Here is an 18,897-nt window from a genome sequence, read left to right as displayed (position 1 = left end):
CAAATGCTGTTTAAATAATTCGTTATCAAGAAATCCGCTTATAGTGTTCATTTTTGGTCATTTTATGGATGTAAACATGCAATAATTTAATTTAATGAAAATGTGTAGCCTATTTATTTTATTTTCGGCGATGTCCCTTTGACGTGCACTGCTGCAGCAGCCTGCACATGTTGCTGCGCTGTGTCTTGACTCTTGTGCTGTGTGTTGTGTGCTGTGTTGTTGTGCTGTGTGCGTCACCTGGCTGCTGAGCCACATCTGTCGGTGCGGCGCAACTCTTTATCACTGGCTGTTGTGTTGTCTGTCAAAACATGTATGAATGAAACATCATATCCACTTTATATCGACCGCGGACGTCACGTATACATTTTCGGCTTTTGGCTCGTTCCTCATCTCCGCATAGGCTCTTTTTTATCACTACATGACAGCAGTGACCCCCCCCCCTCCCGTCGTAGCCTACCCGGTCTGACAGTGACATAGGCTATTGCCTGTTCATTCATGAAAATCATCCCGAAAAGCTCTCAATCAAACAAGGTGGGGAATAAGAAACTGCAGCGCTACTGTAGTAGTTCTGTCATTTTAAAAACACACCGGCAGCGGCCTCCGCTGATCTGTAGCGTCACTTGTTACTGTAATGATGCTGTGTGGAAAACCAGCTGTGGTCTGTGATTGAGGGTGAGTTTGGAGCTGACAAGAGGATCGCCCTGACGACCGTTTCGTTATATTTTTCTCATCGAAAAACTATAGCCTACAAATAGCATTTAGATGATGTAAAAAAAAAAATTTTTTAAAAGTGATAAAAATCCACTTTGTCACCTCCATTTTTGCGAGCTCACCTGCAAACCGCTGCAAACAACCTCTGGGGCTGGCAGTGTTTACATCAGCACGTGTGCAGCTATGACGTAAACGAGTAAAACAATCACGGTTGCAGTGTCCACACGCACCCGGTGAAACCAACCCCGGCCGAAAACCCCACCCTGGACTCCGGTTTCAAAAAACCACGGTTTCAGGGTTCCAAAAGCGCGGTTGCATGTGGACAGGACATACAACCGGGAATATATGTTCACGGTTTCAAAAATACCCGGGCTCGTGTGGACTAGGCCTGAGACCCCCCGTCATGTCGGTCCTCCGCCCTTACTGATCCGCCGCAAGTTGCAAAAGCCCTGTGGACGCCCAGTCTCTCCCTCCTCTCCCACACTTCAGCACCTGTTGGCTCGCACCACCGTCCTTTTTTTTGTTTTTTTTTTGTTGATTGAATGAAGTAGGTCTATAACTAATAATAATGCAACGTAGCTATAGCCTAACTAAATAGGACGCGCATGAGTAATCAGAGAACAGAAGGCTGTTTACGCTACTTTTAAAAGGAGTAAAGTCATTTAAAACGAGGAGCGAGCCGAGCCGAGCCGACACTGTGCAGCCCAGGACAGGTGCTGAAGTGCGGCTGAGAGGAGTGGACAGACCGGGCAGGAGCAACCAGCGGACGTCTCGTCGGTCCTCGGCCGACTTTAATGTCTCGAGACACCCGCTATATTTGCATAGAACAATGTTTGACCCGGCGTTTATTTGGGATGGGCGTTTAATATAAAAAATATTTTGCTACACCCGGCGGTTAATTGGGACCGGCGGCAATTTGGGACTCGGCCATTATTTGAAGTTTTACGGTAACAATAAAATAACCTAACAAAATAAAGTATATCTCTACTCTCTACTCTACTCAATAATATAAACAGGACTTGTATTGTGCTTCGTTACATTGTTACACATCACTAATGCTAACGTAGTTAATCGGGGATTGAAGCTGTTAAATTTCTAACTTTGACAATAACAACCGCCACCTTATTTGTTTCTTCTTCTTCTTCTCCTCTTTCTGTTTTGGTTTTGCGTCACTACGTCATGCATTACGTATGTGTTTAGTCCGCTGAGCTTTCACACTGCATACGAACCGAACCAGGGTTCACTTGCAAACGGACCGAGACCCCCGTTTTCAAGCGGACCAGAGTTCGTTTGTTTGATCCGCACCAGAGTTCGTATGAGCTTTCACACCTGCCCAAACGAACCGGACTATCCGAGCAAACGAACTCTGGTCCGTTTAAAGCGGACCAAAGGAGGACAGTGTGAATGCGCCCTAAGATTAAATCTGTCACATTAGTGGTAGATAATCGGTCAGGTACAGAAGATTTCTATTGAAACTAGAAGTAGGAGTAAGTTAATGGTTGTGGCCATACTGCACATACATATAAAAACAAAGTAGAAAATTGGTCCACAGTGCATTGTGTAATTGCAAAAAATCTCTGCATATGGTGTGGCAGGTGTGTGTGCGCACTGCTGAGTGAGAGTGAATGGTCCGGACATGTGTGACAGAGTGAATAAGCGTGATAGAGCAAATAAGCGTGTGACAGAGTGAATAAGCGTGACAGAGTAAAAAGGTTTGACTGTGTGATTTGTGAATTTTGTGAAGTGGCAGAGTGAATAACTGTGTGGCGCTGAGATCGTGGCAGAGGTCTGAGAGCTGCGGAGGAGTGAAAGGGGAGTGTGTGGTGAATGAAAAGATTAAAAGCATAAAGCCGCTGCATGAAGTCGAGTGAGATAAATAACGATAATCGTTGGTTGTAATAATAACTTTTGATACTGGTTTAGGTATGAAAAGTTATTGAATTCGGCGACAAGCCGTGTGAAACCTGTGAAGAAGGCATGTCTGACTGCCGGGGTCAGACATAGTGCTTCTAAGGTTTGTTGAAAAAGCAGAAAGTGTCCTTGAGAACTTGTTACTGCTTTTTTTGAATTTATCAGCACATTCGTTGTTGATGGTAATTAACTAACGATAAATCGTTGGTGGTAATAATAACTTTTGATACTGGTTTAGGTATGGAAAGTTATTGAATTCGGTGGCAAGCCGTGTGAAACCTATGTATGAAGGCATGTCTGACTGCCAGGGTCAGACATAGTGCTTCTAAGGTTTGTTGAAAGAGCAGAAAGTGTCCTTGAGAACTTGTTACTGCTTTTTTAAATTTATCAGCACATTCGTTGTTGATGGTAATTAACTAACGATAAATCGTTGGTTGTAATAATAACTTTTGATACTGGTTTAGGTATGAAAAGTTATTGAATTCGGCGACAAGCCGTGTGAAACCTGTGAATGTGGGCATGTCTGACTGCCAGGATCAGACATAGTGCCTCCAAGGTTTAGTGAAAAACAGGAAGAATCCTTGAGAACTTGTTACTGCTTTTTGAGAATAAATCAGCGCAGTTATTGTTGCCGGTGGTTAAATGATGTTTTAAGCTTTTGTAAAAAAAAAAAAAAAATACGATACTGGTTGCTGAGCGAGCGTGGCTAGCTGCTGGAAACAGCCATTTGAAGGTCGTTATAAAGTTAAAGCGGCTGTCTGCCTGAAACAGCCACTTCAAGGTCATTATTGAGAAACAAGTGGCAGGCTTATAAAAAGTTTTAATGACAAAAAAGAATAACAGATTAAACATAGAATAACGGAATTTAAAAGTTAATTAATTAATTATTTGCATTTGTTGAATTTCGATTAGTGGCATTCATATGGATTATTAAGATAAAAAGTGTAATGTATTTAATGGTTTGATTTTGAAAAAGTGAATAATAAATAGTCAAAGTTTCCATGATTAATAAATTTTATACTCAGTTAATGAAACGTTAAATAGTCAAGACGATGATATAGAAACTCGAGGGATTAGAACTAACTTTTAGAGATATAAAGATATAGACGGGATCATACACGGACAGACTGAGCAGCGAGCAATAAATCAGAGGCTGTGGCAACTAACAGCATTTAAAAACTTACATTATTATCTGGACTTGTAGGATTTTTTTCTTACTTGTTGGACCAACTCTGCAGAAATCCTAAATCTAAGGCGTATGTGTGTTTTTAACTCCTCGCTTGGGTATTCCGGAGGAGTTAAAGCAGATATCAGCGGCAGGGCCGTTTCGGCTAATGCTGTGTTCAAGGCAGGCTTTTGAAACCGTAAGTTACAGCTTCAAGTCACAACTACGACTTGGTAGCGTTCCAGGTAACCCGTAGCTCGTGTTTTTACCGTCCTGTTGTCTGTGAAAGTTCCCTATAACGGCCACTCGTAACTTCCGACCCGTGAACTCGTACCAGATCGAACTGGTATGACTTCACAGGAAGGAAAAACACAAAGTACGAGTTTCCTTGAATGCACCATGAGTTAGCAGCCCCCGCCCTTGTCAGGCATCAATTGGTCCTTGTGCCACGTCACCACATTCACGCGCATCCCTTGGCTGCACACACAGCCCTTCATGCCGTTCTCTCCCCTCATTGGATAACACTTGTATCCCACAAGGAAAATTTTCTCCTCGGGTTACAGCAGAGCAGAGTGACGGAGAGACTCGTGTTTAGGCTGAAATACTTCATGTAAGTGATTGCTGACGGAAAATAGGACTATTTAGGACTTATATTAACAAAAACATTCCACTGATATCTGCTTTAACAGATAGTGGCATAAAAAGGGAGTGGAGCTATAAATCCTAGGGTGAGCATAACCGTCGTTCCCAGGAAAGTCCAGTGGGAAACAGGGCAGTTACAGTTGGAATGATTATTGTGTTAATAAGAACCTCAAAACACATAGACACACAGCATTTTGAGTCAAATTTAAAAACGGAATCAGAGGTAATTATGGGTGCTAAAGTGGCAAAGGAGAACAAGGTGTTGACGCCGTTAGAGCTGGTAATAAGACAACAACCAGACTATGCAGATCAAATACGTCTCTGTATGAAAAAATGGCACAAACGTGTTAACGGGACATTACCGTGGCCGAAAGAAGGGACCTTTAATGCTGCCTGTTGCAATGAGGTAGAAGTCGATATTAAAAAGAGGGAAAGCGAGTGGGAGAAAGAAAGAGAGGTTTTGCGATGTTTTCGCCATGCGAGCAGACAACATATCTTAAATGTTACTCAGTTGCCTTTTGTTGTGAGAGAGACCGGCCCTAGAAAAAATGAGAAATGCAGAGGAGAACTTTCTGCTCCATCGACTCCTCCTCTGTGCTCAGAGCCCCCACCCTACCTGACCAGTCCAAAAGAAACACCCACTGGACAACTTCCGGTAACAAGAGCAAGGGAAGATGAGAGGGGTGGACGTAATGTAAAATTTACAGTGTCATGGGTGGAGCTACTCTCTGACGAAGGAAAGGCGGATGCCACTGAGTCAGATGACGAAAGCATCATGCAACAACACCGCCTCTCCACACAAGCAGCTGTACGGAAGAAGAAAGGTGACAAGCCTAAGCAACAAGCATTCAATACAAGTTCAGAAGATGAAATTCAAAAGGACATTAAAATGTATCACCAAGCAAAGACACCACAAGAACAAAAACAAGCAGCAAGAGAAATCAAATGGTCACCTGTGACACAACAAAGAAATTATCTTCAAAGATTACAAACATATGAAGCTGCTGTTGACAACATTGATCAATTAAATGGAATAATAAGATCAACTGATGAACAATTAAAAAGAATAAAAGAAGAAGATAACATCATGAGAGAAACTCAACAAACTAAATGAAATGAAATTCAACGTTTGAGAAGCCTTCAAATGGATGAGTTACAAGAGACTCTCAACGCTCAAAGATACGGCAGTCTGCGACCTTGGACAGCTGAGCCACAGACTTGTGTTGACACTGAACAAGAATGCTTGGATATGGATTGTGAACAACTGCAAGCAGCTGCACCTCAAGACTACCCTGACACCAACAGTAAAGAATTATACGGAACCAACAGCCCAAAGATACTAGAAGCCAAAGCACAGAGCTGTCCTGAAGACAATCGTTCCAGAGGACAGCCCTTTCAAAGAGTTGGACCACCTCTTCGTGGAAAAAGAAGAATGGCTCCAACACTACAAACTCAATCCCGTCAAAATGCGGTCAGCTTCAGGTGCTGGGGCTGTGGTTCAAATGAACATATGAGAAGAGACTGCCCGACAAAACCATGGCCTGCTGATGTGCAACAATAGGGGGGCCTAGGGGAATTTAATGACACCTCAAATATTCCCCTGCCTGATACATCAATTAAGACTATGGGTCTTAATTGAAGGGAAAAATCAGATAATACCATTAACTCAGCCGGTTCCAATGACAATAGAAGGAAAAACAGTATTTGTACCATTATTGTATAAAAAACAATTAGAAAGAGACATATGTCGTCTAAAAACCCCTGATGGGTTGAGAATGGACTTTCCAAATGACACTATGGCATGTAAAATTATCGCGCAACTTCAACAAACACATAATCCTTTGCAAACCCTGCACAAACCATCTGCTGTGTATTGGCTTAAACTAGACTCTGACTCAAATCTAGCAAAGCAATGGGAAACATGGAAAACATCGATAAAAGTTCATCTAGGAATAGAGAACGAACCTCAATTATCACTTCATTGTACGTTGTTATATGATGAAGAAATAATGTAGACTATGCAGCCTGCTGGAAAGTACTAATTAATGACAGAAAGCTTTGTCTCATTAGCCATGTTATTTATGTGGGAAAGGAGGGAGCAGCAGCAGCCGTGAAACTTCCAGCAGACCTTTTGCAGTGGTTTCAGGTTACAAACGCATCATCTCACATATTTCTATTAGTGGGAGAAAACCATGAATCTTATCAGCTGGGAGAGATGGTGAAGGTCACATCACAGGTAACTGAATGGGAGCCAACTGGGGAAGGAAATGTGCATGTTACACCTGATAAACAATATCTAAAAATAACTATAGGTGCTTATGATGTGGGTTTTACGCAAAGAGTATTGGTACATAACAACACAACTTAACAAACTAGAAAAGGCATTTCCAAAAATGGAAATGGTGTGAATGCTGAAAGCCATTGCTGAACCATGCTGAATTAGCAGAATAAATTGACAAAGAAATGCGGAATGGCATACAAGAAACATGTCCAAGGAGGGAATTAAACCCACAACCTTCAGTACATCAGCCCACTGACCTAACCACTTCACCATAGTTAGATTGAATGAGAGAAGAGTAAAAGAAATCCATGTATAAGAGGTCACTGACTTCTGAAGAGAGGTTGAGACTTTGATGAATGTGAGATTTTTCAATGATGCTTAAAAGAAAGAAAGAAAAGAGTATAAATGAGCCATTAGAAGTTTGTCTACAGATGAGAATTTGAATGAAGTCTCTATCAGAAAGTACCACATGAATGAGGCAGGAATCAAACCCATGGCCTCATGATCAATAAACCTTTACTCTGCCATTTCACCACAGAGAGCACACACCTAAACATGTTGTCATTGATTGTGATGATGTGCTGCAAACTGTGGCGCTTAACGAACACCTGTAACCAATTGAAGGTGGGGGAGGGGAGCAGAATTCAACATAACATAACAAGAGTGCCACTCTTGGATTTGAACCAGTGACCTTGAGGTTGGCAAGCAGCCACCTTACCCATTGGACTACAGACAGAGCTGTGGAGTGGGGAGGTTGAGACTTTGATGAATGTGAGATTTTTCAATGATACTTTAAAAAAAAGAAAGAAATGAGCCACAACAAGTAAGTAGAGGACCTTTTTTGTGACTTGTGACTATTTTTTGATGAAATCAAACAAAGTATAATGCCCATTCCAGCGAATTAAAAAGTTGAGCTCCTGCTACTCTGCTGTGAAATAAATTGCATTGGGCTGAATGGCAGAGAGAGAGGAGGAGGGAGAAGAAGAGGGGGAGGAGGGAGAAGAGGAGGAGGGAGGAAGGAAGGAGAAGAAGAGGAGGAAGAGGGAGAGAAAGAAGGCGGAAGGAGGGAGAAGAAGAGGAGGAGGAGGGAGAGGAGGAGAACGAGGGAGGAAGGGGGAGAAGAGGAGGAGGAGGAAGAGGGAGGAAGGAGGGAGAAGAAGAGGAGGAGGGAGAGGAGGAGGGAGAAGAAGAGGAGGAGGAGGAGAGAGGAGGGAGAAGAAGAGGAGGGAGAGGGAGAGAAAGAAGGCGGAAGGAGGGAGAAGAAGAGGAGAAGGAGGAAGAGGAGGAGGAAGAGGGAGAGAAAGAAGGCAGAAGGATGGAGAAGAGGAGGAGGGAGGAAGGAGGGAGAAAAAGAGGAGGAGGAGGAAAGTGAACTTGGTGGAGACATGAAATGATGTGGTAATGGTTTAATTCAACCAGTTACTCTTTCTAAAAAATATGTTGATGTTCATCTGGCCTCTAAAAAATAGAGGAGGACCAACCTCCTCTGACTCTATGGACCAGCACATAGCCAGAACAATACAAGTACAATAGTTGATCACCACAAAACCCCTCCATGTGCTAATGATCTGATTGAATACACCTGTGTGGCAGCCTGCACCATGGTGACTAACTGCTTACCTTTTACTGGGTGGCACTGTGGGTAGGTTAACTGTGTGTGTGTGTGTGTGTGTGTGTGTGTGTGTGTCTTGATGGCCACCTGCACAACAGAGCAGGAGCAGAACAGTCAGTTTTGAGCTCGGCGCAGCTCTCCTAATGACAGCCAAAAAACAGAGAACCGTACCTCTTATCAGAATGTGGTAGAGACTATCTGGGCAAGGAGACCTTCCTGAGCATTCTGATGTGCATTAAATGTTTGTAGGACAAATACTTTTCTTGCCGTCGCAAGGTAGAAAAGGGGGGCATTTCTGTTTTTCTAAAAAAATCAGCTCCTACTTTTCTATTGAAGTGGATGAGCCACTGGAGCGGGTCTAGCTGCACAATTAGGCTCACTGAGACAATTCTGTAAGTCTGTCTGCTGTTTTGAGCACATCAGATGAGACACGACAAGTGTGGCTACAAACCGGTGAGGAAATCATGTGTCTAGAGTTTAATTTGTGGCCGTGCTGGCAATTTATCCAGAAAAAATCCTGAATGTTTTTTCGATCCCTCTCACTCTAACGATGATGTCACTCACTCTGACCCAACCCCATACACACTCATTGAAAAGTGTGAAATTTGTCAGAAATCCTCATGTGCTTTTAAAGGATTTATCTCAAAAAGGGTACAAGCTATGAAAAAGTTGTAAATACAGGATGAATACATTAGAAGTTTGTCTACAGCTCAAAATTTGAATGAAGTCTCTAGCTGAAAGTATGTGGACGCTTTAAAGGCTGAAAGAAGTAAGAAGATTTGAAGAGTTTCAAGACTGTTCCAATGCATTCTCTATGGGGAAAAAAAAATCAGAAATAGTTGAATATTGCAAAAAGTATGAATAGTTGAAAAGAGAAAAGACATAGCACACCTGTCCCGAAAAGGCTGAACATTTTGATATTTGAATTGTTGAAATAGCACAAAGTATGAAGGACTAGTTACATGACGAAGAAAGGCAGAAAATGGCCGAACCGAATAACTAATGATACTCACAACAGAGTACAAAGACATATTAACACAGGTTCCACAAACATTGTAGTCAAAACACAAAAACTGATGTAGGTCTAGTGAAGTCAGCAGAACCAACACATGAAACACAAGATGTTGTATTGCCATACAAAGGACAATGGGCCTCATTCACCAATATCTTCTTAAGAACCTTCTTAGATTCTTTCTTAAGTTGTTCTTAAGAAGTTCCTTAAGAAAACCCTACGTCAGATTCATCAACGCGTTCGTAAGCCTCAGAATTGTTCGCAGCTGTGTTCCTACTTGATGAATGCCATCTCCTCGTAAGTTGAGGGCGTGTGCCAGGTGAGTCTAATTAACATATGATTAGCATAGGTAACCGCCCCATCAATGCCCGTAAAAGGGCATGAGACTGCAGGGCCGTGTGCAAACAGAGACCACAGGCACTGAGCAGAGAAGGTGAAGTGAGAAGGAAAGTTGAAATGCGCAAATGAAAATCTGGGAGGGAGCACCAGACTCCAAACGTAAAAAGAACTTAAGTAGTGAAGTGGCGCTACTGCGGCAGGAATTAAACAAAGAAACAAACAAAAGGCTTATATTTAGTTTATATTTTATATTTATATTTAGTAGCGTCAGCCGTGGATGCAGCTCTTCGGTTGTTATCAGAGAGACCACACTCTCACATGTGCCACCATAAATATCATCATATTATCACATATGAAAAAAAAACAGTTGTGTGTAGTGTGAACACTTACAGTAAGTGCACTGTTGCAGCCCGCAATTAGGAAAAAAAAAATCATATCGGCAGCTGTATGCCGCCCCCAAAGAAAAGGGGGGGAAAAAATTATATGAATTAAGTGTCTATAATGTTTTTTAAGAGACTGAAATGATTCGTCAATTATTATTATTAATATATATGATTATTAAAAACATCATAAAAGATAAGAAAATAATTCTTATTCAAATCATATAATATCATACAACTGCAGAACAAAAGAAAACGCTAAAATCGGTTATTTTTGCAGAAGTCTCAGCACTTAAAAGTGCGTAAGTATACTCCTGACTGTTCGTAGATTTTGTTCTTAGTTAAGAACAAATTCTGGATAAGAAAACATTCATGAATGCCACAATCTTCGTAAAAACTTCGTAAGTAGGACTTAAGAACAAATTTGTTCTTAAGAACGGTTCGTGAATGAGGCCCAATATCCTCTTAAGCACCAGGCAGTGGAAGGCATCTGACCCACAATTACAGGTCTGATGGAAACTGGAGTATTAATAACTAATAACTAAGAGTCCCTGTAATGCTCCAATCTTCCCCTTTAGAAAAAAAAAAAAAAAAAAGCCACATTCTAAATGATTAGCAATTAATTCCATTGTGAACGCCGAGACACCTGTTGTTCCTGACCCACGTACATTGCTCTCTAACATACCTGCTGATTCTAGGTACACTGTCATTGATTTATGTTATGCATTTTTCAGTGTTCCAGTACATTCTGACTTTCAGTTTCTATTTGCCTTCACTTACTGTATGAAGGACAACAGTACACCTACACACAACTACCCCAAGGGTTTGTGGATAGTCCTACAATTTTAATAGGGTGCTGTTTAATTATCTAAATCATCTGGATATTGATAGCACTTTGATACAATATTCCATAGCAGTGCTGACTGCCCTTGCAAAGGGAGGTCATAAGGTCAGCAAAGAGAAACTACAATTTTGCAAAGAGGAGGTTGAGTATCTTGGCAGGAGATTGTGTGGAAATAAAAGACTTATAGCTCCTTCTTGATTATAAGTGATAGTTAAATCGCCCACACCGCAAACGGTGGGGCAAATGTTGTCAGTCCTGGGCACAACGGGTATGGCAGACCTGGGATCTTTGAATATGCTCTTAAAGCAGCTCCATTACAAGCACTCATTTGTGCTGCAGGGCAAAAAGATCGCTCTGCTCAATCACAATGGACTGAAGACGCTGAGGCGGCATTTGAGGCCTTGAAAAAGGGATTTGCAGACTGTTCCAGCATTAGGAAAACCAAAACTATTCTAAAACCATTTCATATGTTGCAAAGAAATCTGGATCATCCAGTCACACTGTATACATCACACCAATTACATGCTCTGCTTACAAATCCAAGATTTGAAAGACTAGAAAGACAGGATATGACGTTATCTTGTTTGCACCTGAATTTTCAATCCAACTTTGTAACACATTTTTGAAACTACGTGATGACCCATATACCGAACTAATTGTTGCTGACCTCGCTCTGTTTGTGCATGGATTCTGTCTTAGAGATATAATGGGACATTATGCGGGCTATGAACTTTAATCTCATACTCCAAAGTACCGCAGCATGTGCATTACAAATAAAATGTATTATTATTATTATAATTATTATTATTATTATCAGCCTTGTTCAGCACAGCTGGCAGAAATTAAAGCTCTGACAGCTGCATGTGTATTAGTCCAGAATAAGCGTCAACATATATACCGACTCACAGACAGGATAAGGCTGAACCATATGAACTGTCTATTTGAATTAATCGTGGAGCAATTAATATTACTCATAACGGTCCCAATAAAGGTTTGTGGAGAAGTGTTCATGGACATTTTGTGTTACCAAGTGCACTGTTGAAAATTGCTATTTCAAGATGCGCATGGTGATTGACCATTGCGCAAGGAGGGAGAGGATAAATAGCAAAATTAGCAAAAATCATAGCAAACAGTCAGTATAAACTAACTTGGATGGATGCTTTGTCTCTTGCACTAATGTCTATGTGAATGCAAACGAACACATTTGACACCGCATGAAATGCTCATAGGGAGACCGATGCTGGTCCCCTTCTTCCGCCCCATTTGAACAATGTGAAAAAGAATTGACATGTAACTTACAACAACTAACTCAAATCTATAAAGTTATATCTCAACAGGTCAAAGGCGCAGTGGAACACAGAGAAGCAGTCATTCCAGAACTGCTTTGAAACACTGAACCAGGAGACTGGGTGTATTTGAAAGTTTTCAAACGCAAATGGAATCAGCCAAGAAAGGAGGGTCCTTACAAAGTTACCATAGTTACATCTACTGCTTTGAAAGTAAAAGGTAAGATCCTCTCGTACCACCTTAATAACTGCTGTAAAACAGAAGAACCACCTGGAGCGTCAAGTGACTTGCCCAGACCAGAAGGGGACGGCGACGCCGCCCCGCAGGGACAGAACCAATCACAAAGGAATCGAAGGGAAGGCCACGCCTCCCTGCAGGACATCAAACAGCCCGGAAAAATTACAGAAAGAGAGATGTTCCCAGAGATTGGCACAGAAAAATGCAGGGAGATTTAAGACTCACTGGGAGCAATGCTAAACCAAAACAAAATGAAACAAATAGTCAAAAGAACAGACTGCCGTACTGTTATATCTTTACGTACAGGCGAGAATGGTAATTTGACCCGAATATTGAAAATAATGAAAAGACTTAGAGACAAACATGTTGCAAATTCTAATTGGAACACAAAACCTGTCACTATAGAAGAAAATTTGTTTGACAAATTGTCCTGAAAAAGATCTTGCAGATATCAGGAATGATAATTGGAATCTTGATGTTGATAATCACCATTGTATTGTGTTATGCACTTCCAATAATTAAAATTATGGTAAATAAGACAACTAAGGTAATTACGAGAAAATTTCTAATAAGAATTGTTAATCAAGGTTATGAAGACATGGAAGTGAATCTGCAAAATGTATAAATATGAAACGAACCAGATGAAGAAATAAAACAAAATCAGAAAAGAAACATAATACAATTTGTAGCCCATCTTGAATCAATTGCCCCTATAGGACCGATTCTAGTAAACAAACGAATAAAAATCCTCATACAGTATAGTCGTAGATCAGTACATTTTGAAGGCTATCCTTTCATGTCACAGCCGTATGGAATTTATCTGAAAGATATGAAATGTGAAAAATGTGAGTACTAACATTCATAAAATAAATGAAGACTTTACTGTACATTATAATTGGGTTGTTATGACATATAGATATAATCTTGTCGACCTAAAGAAAAACGTTGCCTTTATTCACTAGAAGTAGAGTAGAAATAATATCAATACGCTATAAAGAAGCACCAAAATTTAGCACTCACAAAGTTGTGCCTAAACATGAAACAGAAGCATTTAAAAGATATTGACAAATATGAAGAAAGATCAGACTCTATAAGAAGGAGAAAAGTATGTCGTACAAGAAGGAGGATTATGCAAATAATCCTAGAAGGTGGAGTGATGTCTTAAGCAATATTTTTGTGTCATCCATATAGATTGACATGGCTGATAAAGTATCCAGTGCGATGCAGTCCATCAAATGCATCAGAGTGGCCAAACCAACTACCATCAGATGGATGCATGTACAATGAGGGTCCACCTGCATATGACCAACCGGAGTCTTCAACGTGCTGGGACCAAGTGAGACCTTCAATCTCCCATGCCGAGGAGAACCAACTATGCCAGGGGAACGCTGGACCAAAATATGCACAAAGAAGGTTACTGGATGAAGCAGCCTACGGAGAGACACCATCCACACTGTTTGATAACAACAGCAGTGTGGGATCTAAAGGGCCACGCCCATCAACTCTATCAATTCATGAGGAAGTCGCTGAATTTACAACTCAGAGGATGACTGCTTGTGAGAAGGCAAACCGTGGAGAGAGTGAGAATCAAGAAGCAAATTATCACCAAAAAGGAGGGCCGACGGGCTCCAAAGAAGCAATAGAGTTCTTCAGTGAAGGTTGATATTCTCAAGATCGAATGCAAGGCATATTTAGAGAAGTGTTTTGTAATGTTCCTCATGCTTTTATTTTTTCTGTACGTTTCAATACAGATTTCAAGTACTATATTTTGCTTGCTTTTATTAAAGGATTATAATCTTGTAACTAAATTTTGAGAACCTTGAGGAGAAACATGTAATTGACATCATGCATCATGTTTTGAGGAGACTTCTATGTTTGCATTATGTTAACTTAGGGAAGAATCCATGTCTACACTTAGACTGACATGTCTGAATCAACTCGGGTTAACTATTTATTTAAGTGTGACTTATCAAGTCACAAAGGAGGGAATGTGGTGGCATTTTTCTATGGGAAATGACATAAAAATTTGATAACAACAAGACCAGTGAACAGAGTGTTATGCCACCTTTAAAGATCACGTATGAACTATGTTATTATTTCAATAATGACTACATTACATTTAATGTCATTTTGTGTGGGTTTGAACAGTTAAAGTATAGTTATTTTGTGTTCTTATATTGCTTAATTTCAACATTGCATTATCACTACTGGCAGCCATTTTGATCTCCAAAATTACAACATGCTCCTTAGCACCACCTAATGGATGAGAGTGTGCACTTCAACAGGATCTGAAGGAGGCCAAGGCGATAGTGGTGAACAGAGATGGATGTGAACTATGTATGACCCTTATAATACTTTCTGCTGAGCTAGTAGTTTTGGCTTCCGGCGCACTTACATAGAATGGCCACCAGGCAAGGATCGAGGAGGTGCGCTTAGTGCATGGAAGTCTATGGTAACAGTCCAAATAAGGCTAGTAAAGTGGTACACATCCGGAGAAAAGCATCAGGGTGAAACCAAGGTCACAGAATAAAGTGCACAGTCAGCAGATCAGACCTCAACAGGTGGGAGTGAGAAATACTGAGATCAGCACATGCCCACCAGTATATAAACCACACCTTGATGATATGAAGTCAGTCACTTCGTTTTGTTTGTTCCTGTCGAAACTCTTTTTCGTGTACTTTGTATTTTGTAAGTGACTCGGGGTGTATGCTTTTACTTTACTTCTGTTCAAGAGTAAATAAAAGACAACTCTATGTCGGATCCATCTTTGGTCAGCGTTTTAATTGGAGTCTTTAAAGTACATGTCGGATAAGTTCACGGCCCAAAGGACGAGCTTATTTATTACGACAGCGCGAGACCCAGTTGCTGTGCTCGGTGTGTTCACATGCAATGGGAAAAGCTAACGTTTGTGTCATAAACACAGGAATATCAACTCTTTACTTGCTTCAAGTAAAAAAAACTTCTCAGCGCATGTTTGAATAGCCACCTGACGCTGTCTGTGGAAAAAAATGTACACTTGAAGCAAGTCAAGAGTTGATATTCCTGTGTTTATGACACAAACGGTAGCTCCCACTGCGCCTGAATACACCAGCACTGCAACTTCGGGCTCGCGCGAGACTCCGGGAGACTTTGAATTAGATCTAGTTTTACAAACATGTCGGCTTGCTTAAAGTAAATAAACTTCTCGGTGCATGTTTGAGTAGCCATCTGACGCTGTCTGTGGGAAAAAAATTGCGGCTTTGAGGGCTGTAAACAGCCTAAACAGTGGAACTTACATCCACTCCCATTCATTGCTGCCGTGGCGATGCGGGGACAGATGCAGCTACCGCAAAACAGGAGCGATTAAACTGAAAATCTTCAGATTCCTTCTTTTAGACCTAAAATGATAGGAAAATACACCCCCGAGTTGAATTCGCCTGGAATTGTCCTTTAAAATGTCAAATCTCTATGTTTTCGCATAACAGAAAATACGATCTTTGCATATCAATTTTGTCTAAAGAAATCAAAAATGTCCATCTTTATGTGTCAATTTCCAATCAGGACAGGAAAGCTTGAAGGTGTACCTTGTAAGCCTAGCCTACCAATTCCCTCTGTAACATTGCCATAGACAACAATAAAATAACATCTTTACATGAATGTCATCAGCTGTTTAAATCTGGGTGATACCACTACATGAGTTTCTATGGGGAGACCCTACAGAACAGTTAGTTAGAAACTCATTGGCTTGTGTTTTGAGAAAAACATAGAAGGTTTCAATAAATGTTTTAGTAGTTGTGACTGTAATATTGGGTAGTTATTATTGTTCCTGCTGTCTGTGCCTATATTGTACAGTAGGGGGAGCTGTTTCACCACTTTGTGAGCTGTGTTGGTTGCTGGGCGGTCAGAAGGCACCAGGAAACAGTTGAGGTCAAAGTAATAGTATTTGCTTTTATTACCCTTCTATAGGCTACCTGCAGAATCTAGTTACCAGTTGGTGTAGGTTATTTCCTCTGATGTGATTCTTGTAATATGATTTAATTTAAAGGGACAACGAGGAGTTTTGGAAAAGCAAAGCGTTTTCACACTACATTTATGACCCTCCGTGTGCACCGTAAAATTCTTTGACCGGCGCAAGACAGACTCATGTTTTCATTCATCAAGAATTAAAGTCAGAGGTTCAAAGAGGTTCAGTTACCGTCGTAGTTCCGACCATAAACGGCCATTCAGCTGCGTTAAAAAACAACAACAACGACAAAACAATATATTTATCGAAAATGGGCCCATTAACAAGTGTGGGTAGCGTAGATTCATCCACATTAACATGAGACTTTTTTATAACCAAATAGAAACTCCTCGTTGTCCCTTTAAAGATTGCATCATATTTTTTCACAATAATGTTTTTCTTTTACTTACTTGTGTGGGCAGTTGTTCTAGTTGGCTCACTTATTCTCTCATTCTTCAGTTGTGTAGAAACATGGAGAGAGTAACACACTCCTGGCTTCAGGCTGTTGAAGGTAACAGTGTTTGAATCTGTTGTCAACTCCTGCACAGTTTCTCCCTCAGTGCAACATGTCACAACGTAGCTCTGCACTTCACCAGCAGGAGTGTCCCACTGCAGAGACAGTGACTCACTGCTGACATCAGAGACTGTTAACCTCCCAGGAGGGACAGGCTCTGTGAAAATAAAAAAAAATGTTTCATTTGAAAATTCAAATTCTCTCTTTACTTGGCAACATTTTGAAAGTGTTACAACTGTCAAAGATAGGAGGTGATAGATAGTCAAAATATGTACATTTTGTCATCTCTATAAAAGTCTTGGCACAAGCCTTTCTAACAACTTGAAAGCAACCCTTAGTGGAAGTAATACGTCTTTTGATTTTTATACGAGCAGCATTAAATTATTTCATATTCACCTGTAAAGACAGATACAGAGACTGCTTCACTTTGATTTCCATTTTTTGATATCCTTCTGGTGCAGAAAGTATATTCAGTCCCAGGATTCAGTCCGCCAAACTTTACAGTGTTGGAGTCTTCTCTGATCAGTCTGCCTCTTTGTGTCTTACAGGAGTAATCGATTTTAAGTCTATACTGATCAGAGGAATCAGTGGGTGTCAGGCCAAGAGAAACAGTCTCAGTGTCTGAATAGAGAACTGTTACTTCTGGTGGTGGCAGAACATCTGTCATAGAGAAGAGATACACGTCAGTGTCTCCACATTCCAACATGGCTGTAGTTTTTTTTTACTCTTACACATGGTGGGATTTATTTCTACTAAACATCTCAAGCTTCAGGCTGCACTTCAGTACTTTGATCAGTCTCACGTACAGTCAGACAGTCGTGCTGCAGCAGACTCTCCCTCCTCACAATAAAGCTCATGGAACTCGTCAGGTGCATCATGAAAGTCCTTATAATGATAAATGAGAAAAGTAAGCATGTTTAATCAAATAAATCAATACAATCAATTAAATATCTGATTAGACCACTGCATGTCATTTTATGATTTGTAGTATAAATGTTTTCCTTACCTCCTCCTGTGAGTTATCCATTGTGGGTGCACTCTCAGTCATCTCACACGTGGTCCAGATTATCCTCTCTGCTTCTCACAAGTAACAGCAACAACAAACAAGCTTATACTTTAACCATAGGAAATCATGCAGCAAAAAGCATACCCAAAACCAGATGAAAGCACAGTGCATAGTAATTTATATTACAGTCATATGTTTTTTTTAAAACATGAAATCTAGGTGAGTAAAATGGAAATATACTATTGTAGCTATTCTGTTTTATTTAAAAATCCAATGGAACAGCAACTTACCTTTTGTAATTCAGATCCAATCCAAAACAGCAACATCCTTTTATCCAGGCCTTTATATCACCTGTTTGTACAACATGGTGTAAGGTTAAGACTTTGGTCTGAACTTTATGTACCACACCCTGCAAATGACAATGCAAAACTTCAGGCTTCTCCCTTTATACTGCTGCGTGGAGGCACAGTTTCATTTTCCTGAAAGAGGGCATGGCACTTAACGAAAACAAAATTTAACAGTCAGTTTAAGGGCGTATTCACACCAGGAAAGTCCGATAGTTCACTTGCTTTGGTGCGGACTACATTTTTTTTTTACTTGGTCGCGGTAGCGTGCGGTGGCCTTTCAGTCAGGGCCAGCAGTAACACCCTCAACCCATCCCCCCCTCCCAAAAAAAAAAAATTAAATGTAAAAAATGCAAGGCCACTATTGTGCAACAGTAGGTCAACACCAACGACCGCTGAACAACCACAACGCATCAAGACACCACTGTGCAGCATCGCCATCTGATCATCTTCCCTTAGATCACTCACCACTTTACTATGCACATGACACAACATCAAAAACAGCACCTACTGGCCGACTTCTTAATCACTTCAAAAATAAAATCAATTTCTGTAACAGACCCATGCCAAAGAGCGTGCCCACAAAAATTTAAAATTAACAATCTCTTCATGGTTGAGACACACCCACAC

At 40.7% G+C, this 18,897-nt stretch overlaps 1 protein-coding gene and 1 long non-coding RNA gene across 2 annotated transcripts in view; both read right to left on the bottom strand.

The window, feature by feature from the left end:
• The window catches only part of LOC146960802 (interferon-induced very large GTPase 1-like), a 30,315-nt gene extending 12,692 nt beyond the window's left edge, over window positions 1–17,623 (bottom strand). Inside the window, exons 1-2 of the mRNA XM_085772048.1 lie at window positions 17,314–17,623; window positions 16,814–17,074 (exon numbers count right to left, since the gene is read on the bottom strand). Coding sequence (XP_085628174.1) covers window positions 16,814–17,074; window positions 17,314–17,623 — 571 coding nt within the window. The remainder of the gene's footprint in view (window positions 1–16,813; window positions 17,075–17,313) is intronic.
• A 100-nt stretch (window positions 17,624–17,723) lies between these two features.
• On the bottom strand, window positions 17,724–18,336 carry LOC146960801 (uncharacterized). Its single transcript, XR_015035361.1, has 3 exons — window positions 18,214–18,336; window positions 17,924–17,994; window positions 17,724–17,802 (listed from the first exon to the last, which is right to left on the bottom strand). It is a non-coding gene; the product is annotated as an uncharacterized LOC146960801 (long non-coding RNA).
• Window positions 18,337–18,897: the final 561 nt, after the last annotated feature.

This window comes from Trachurus japonicus, unplaced genomic scaffold, assembly GCF_045865225.1.
Source record: "Trachurus japonicus isolate A0001 unplaced genomic scaffold, Traja_1.0 AP029984.1".
Lineage (NCBI taxonomy): Eukaryota > Metazoa > Chordata > Actinopteri > Carangiformes > Carangidae > Trachurus > Trachurus japonicus.
The sequence above is the reverse complement of the archived record's forward strand: the minus strand, read 5'-3'. Positions and strand labels throughout refer to the sequence as shown.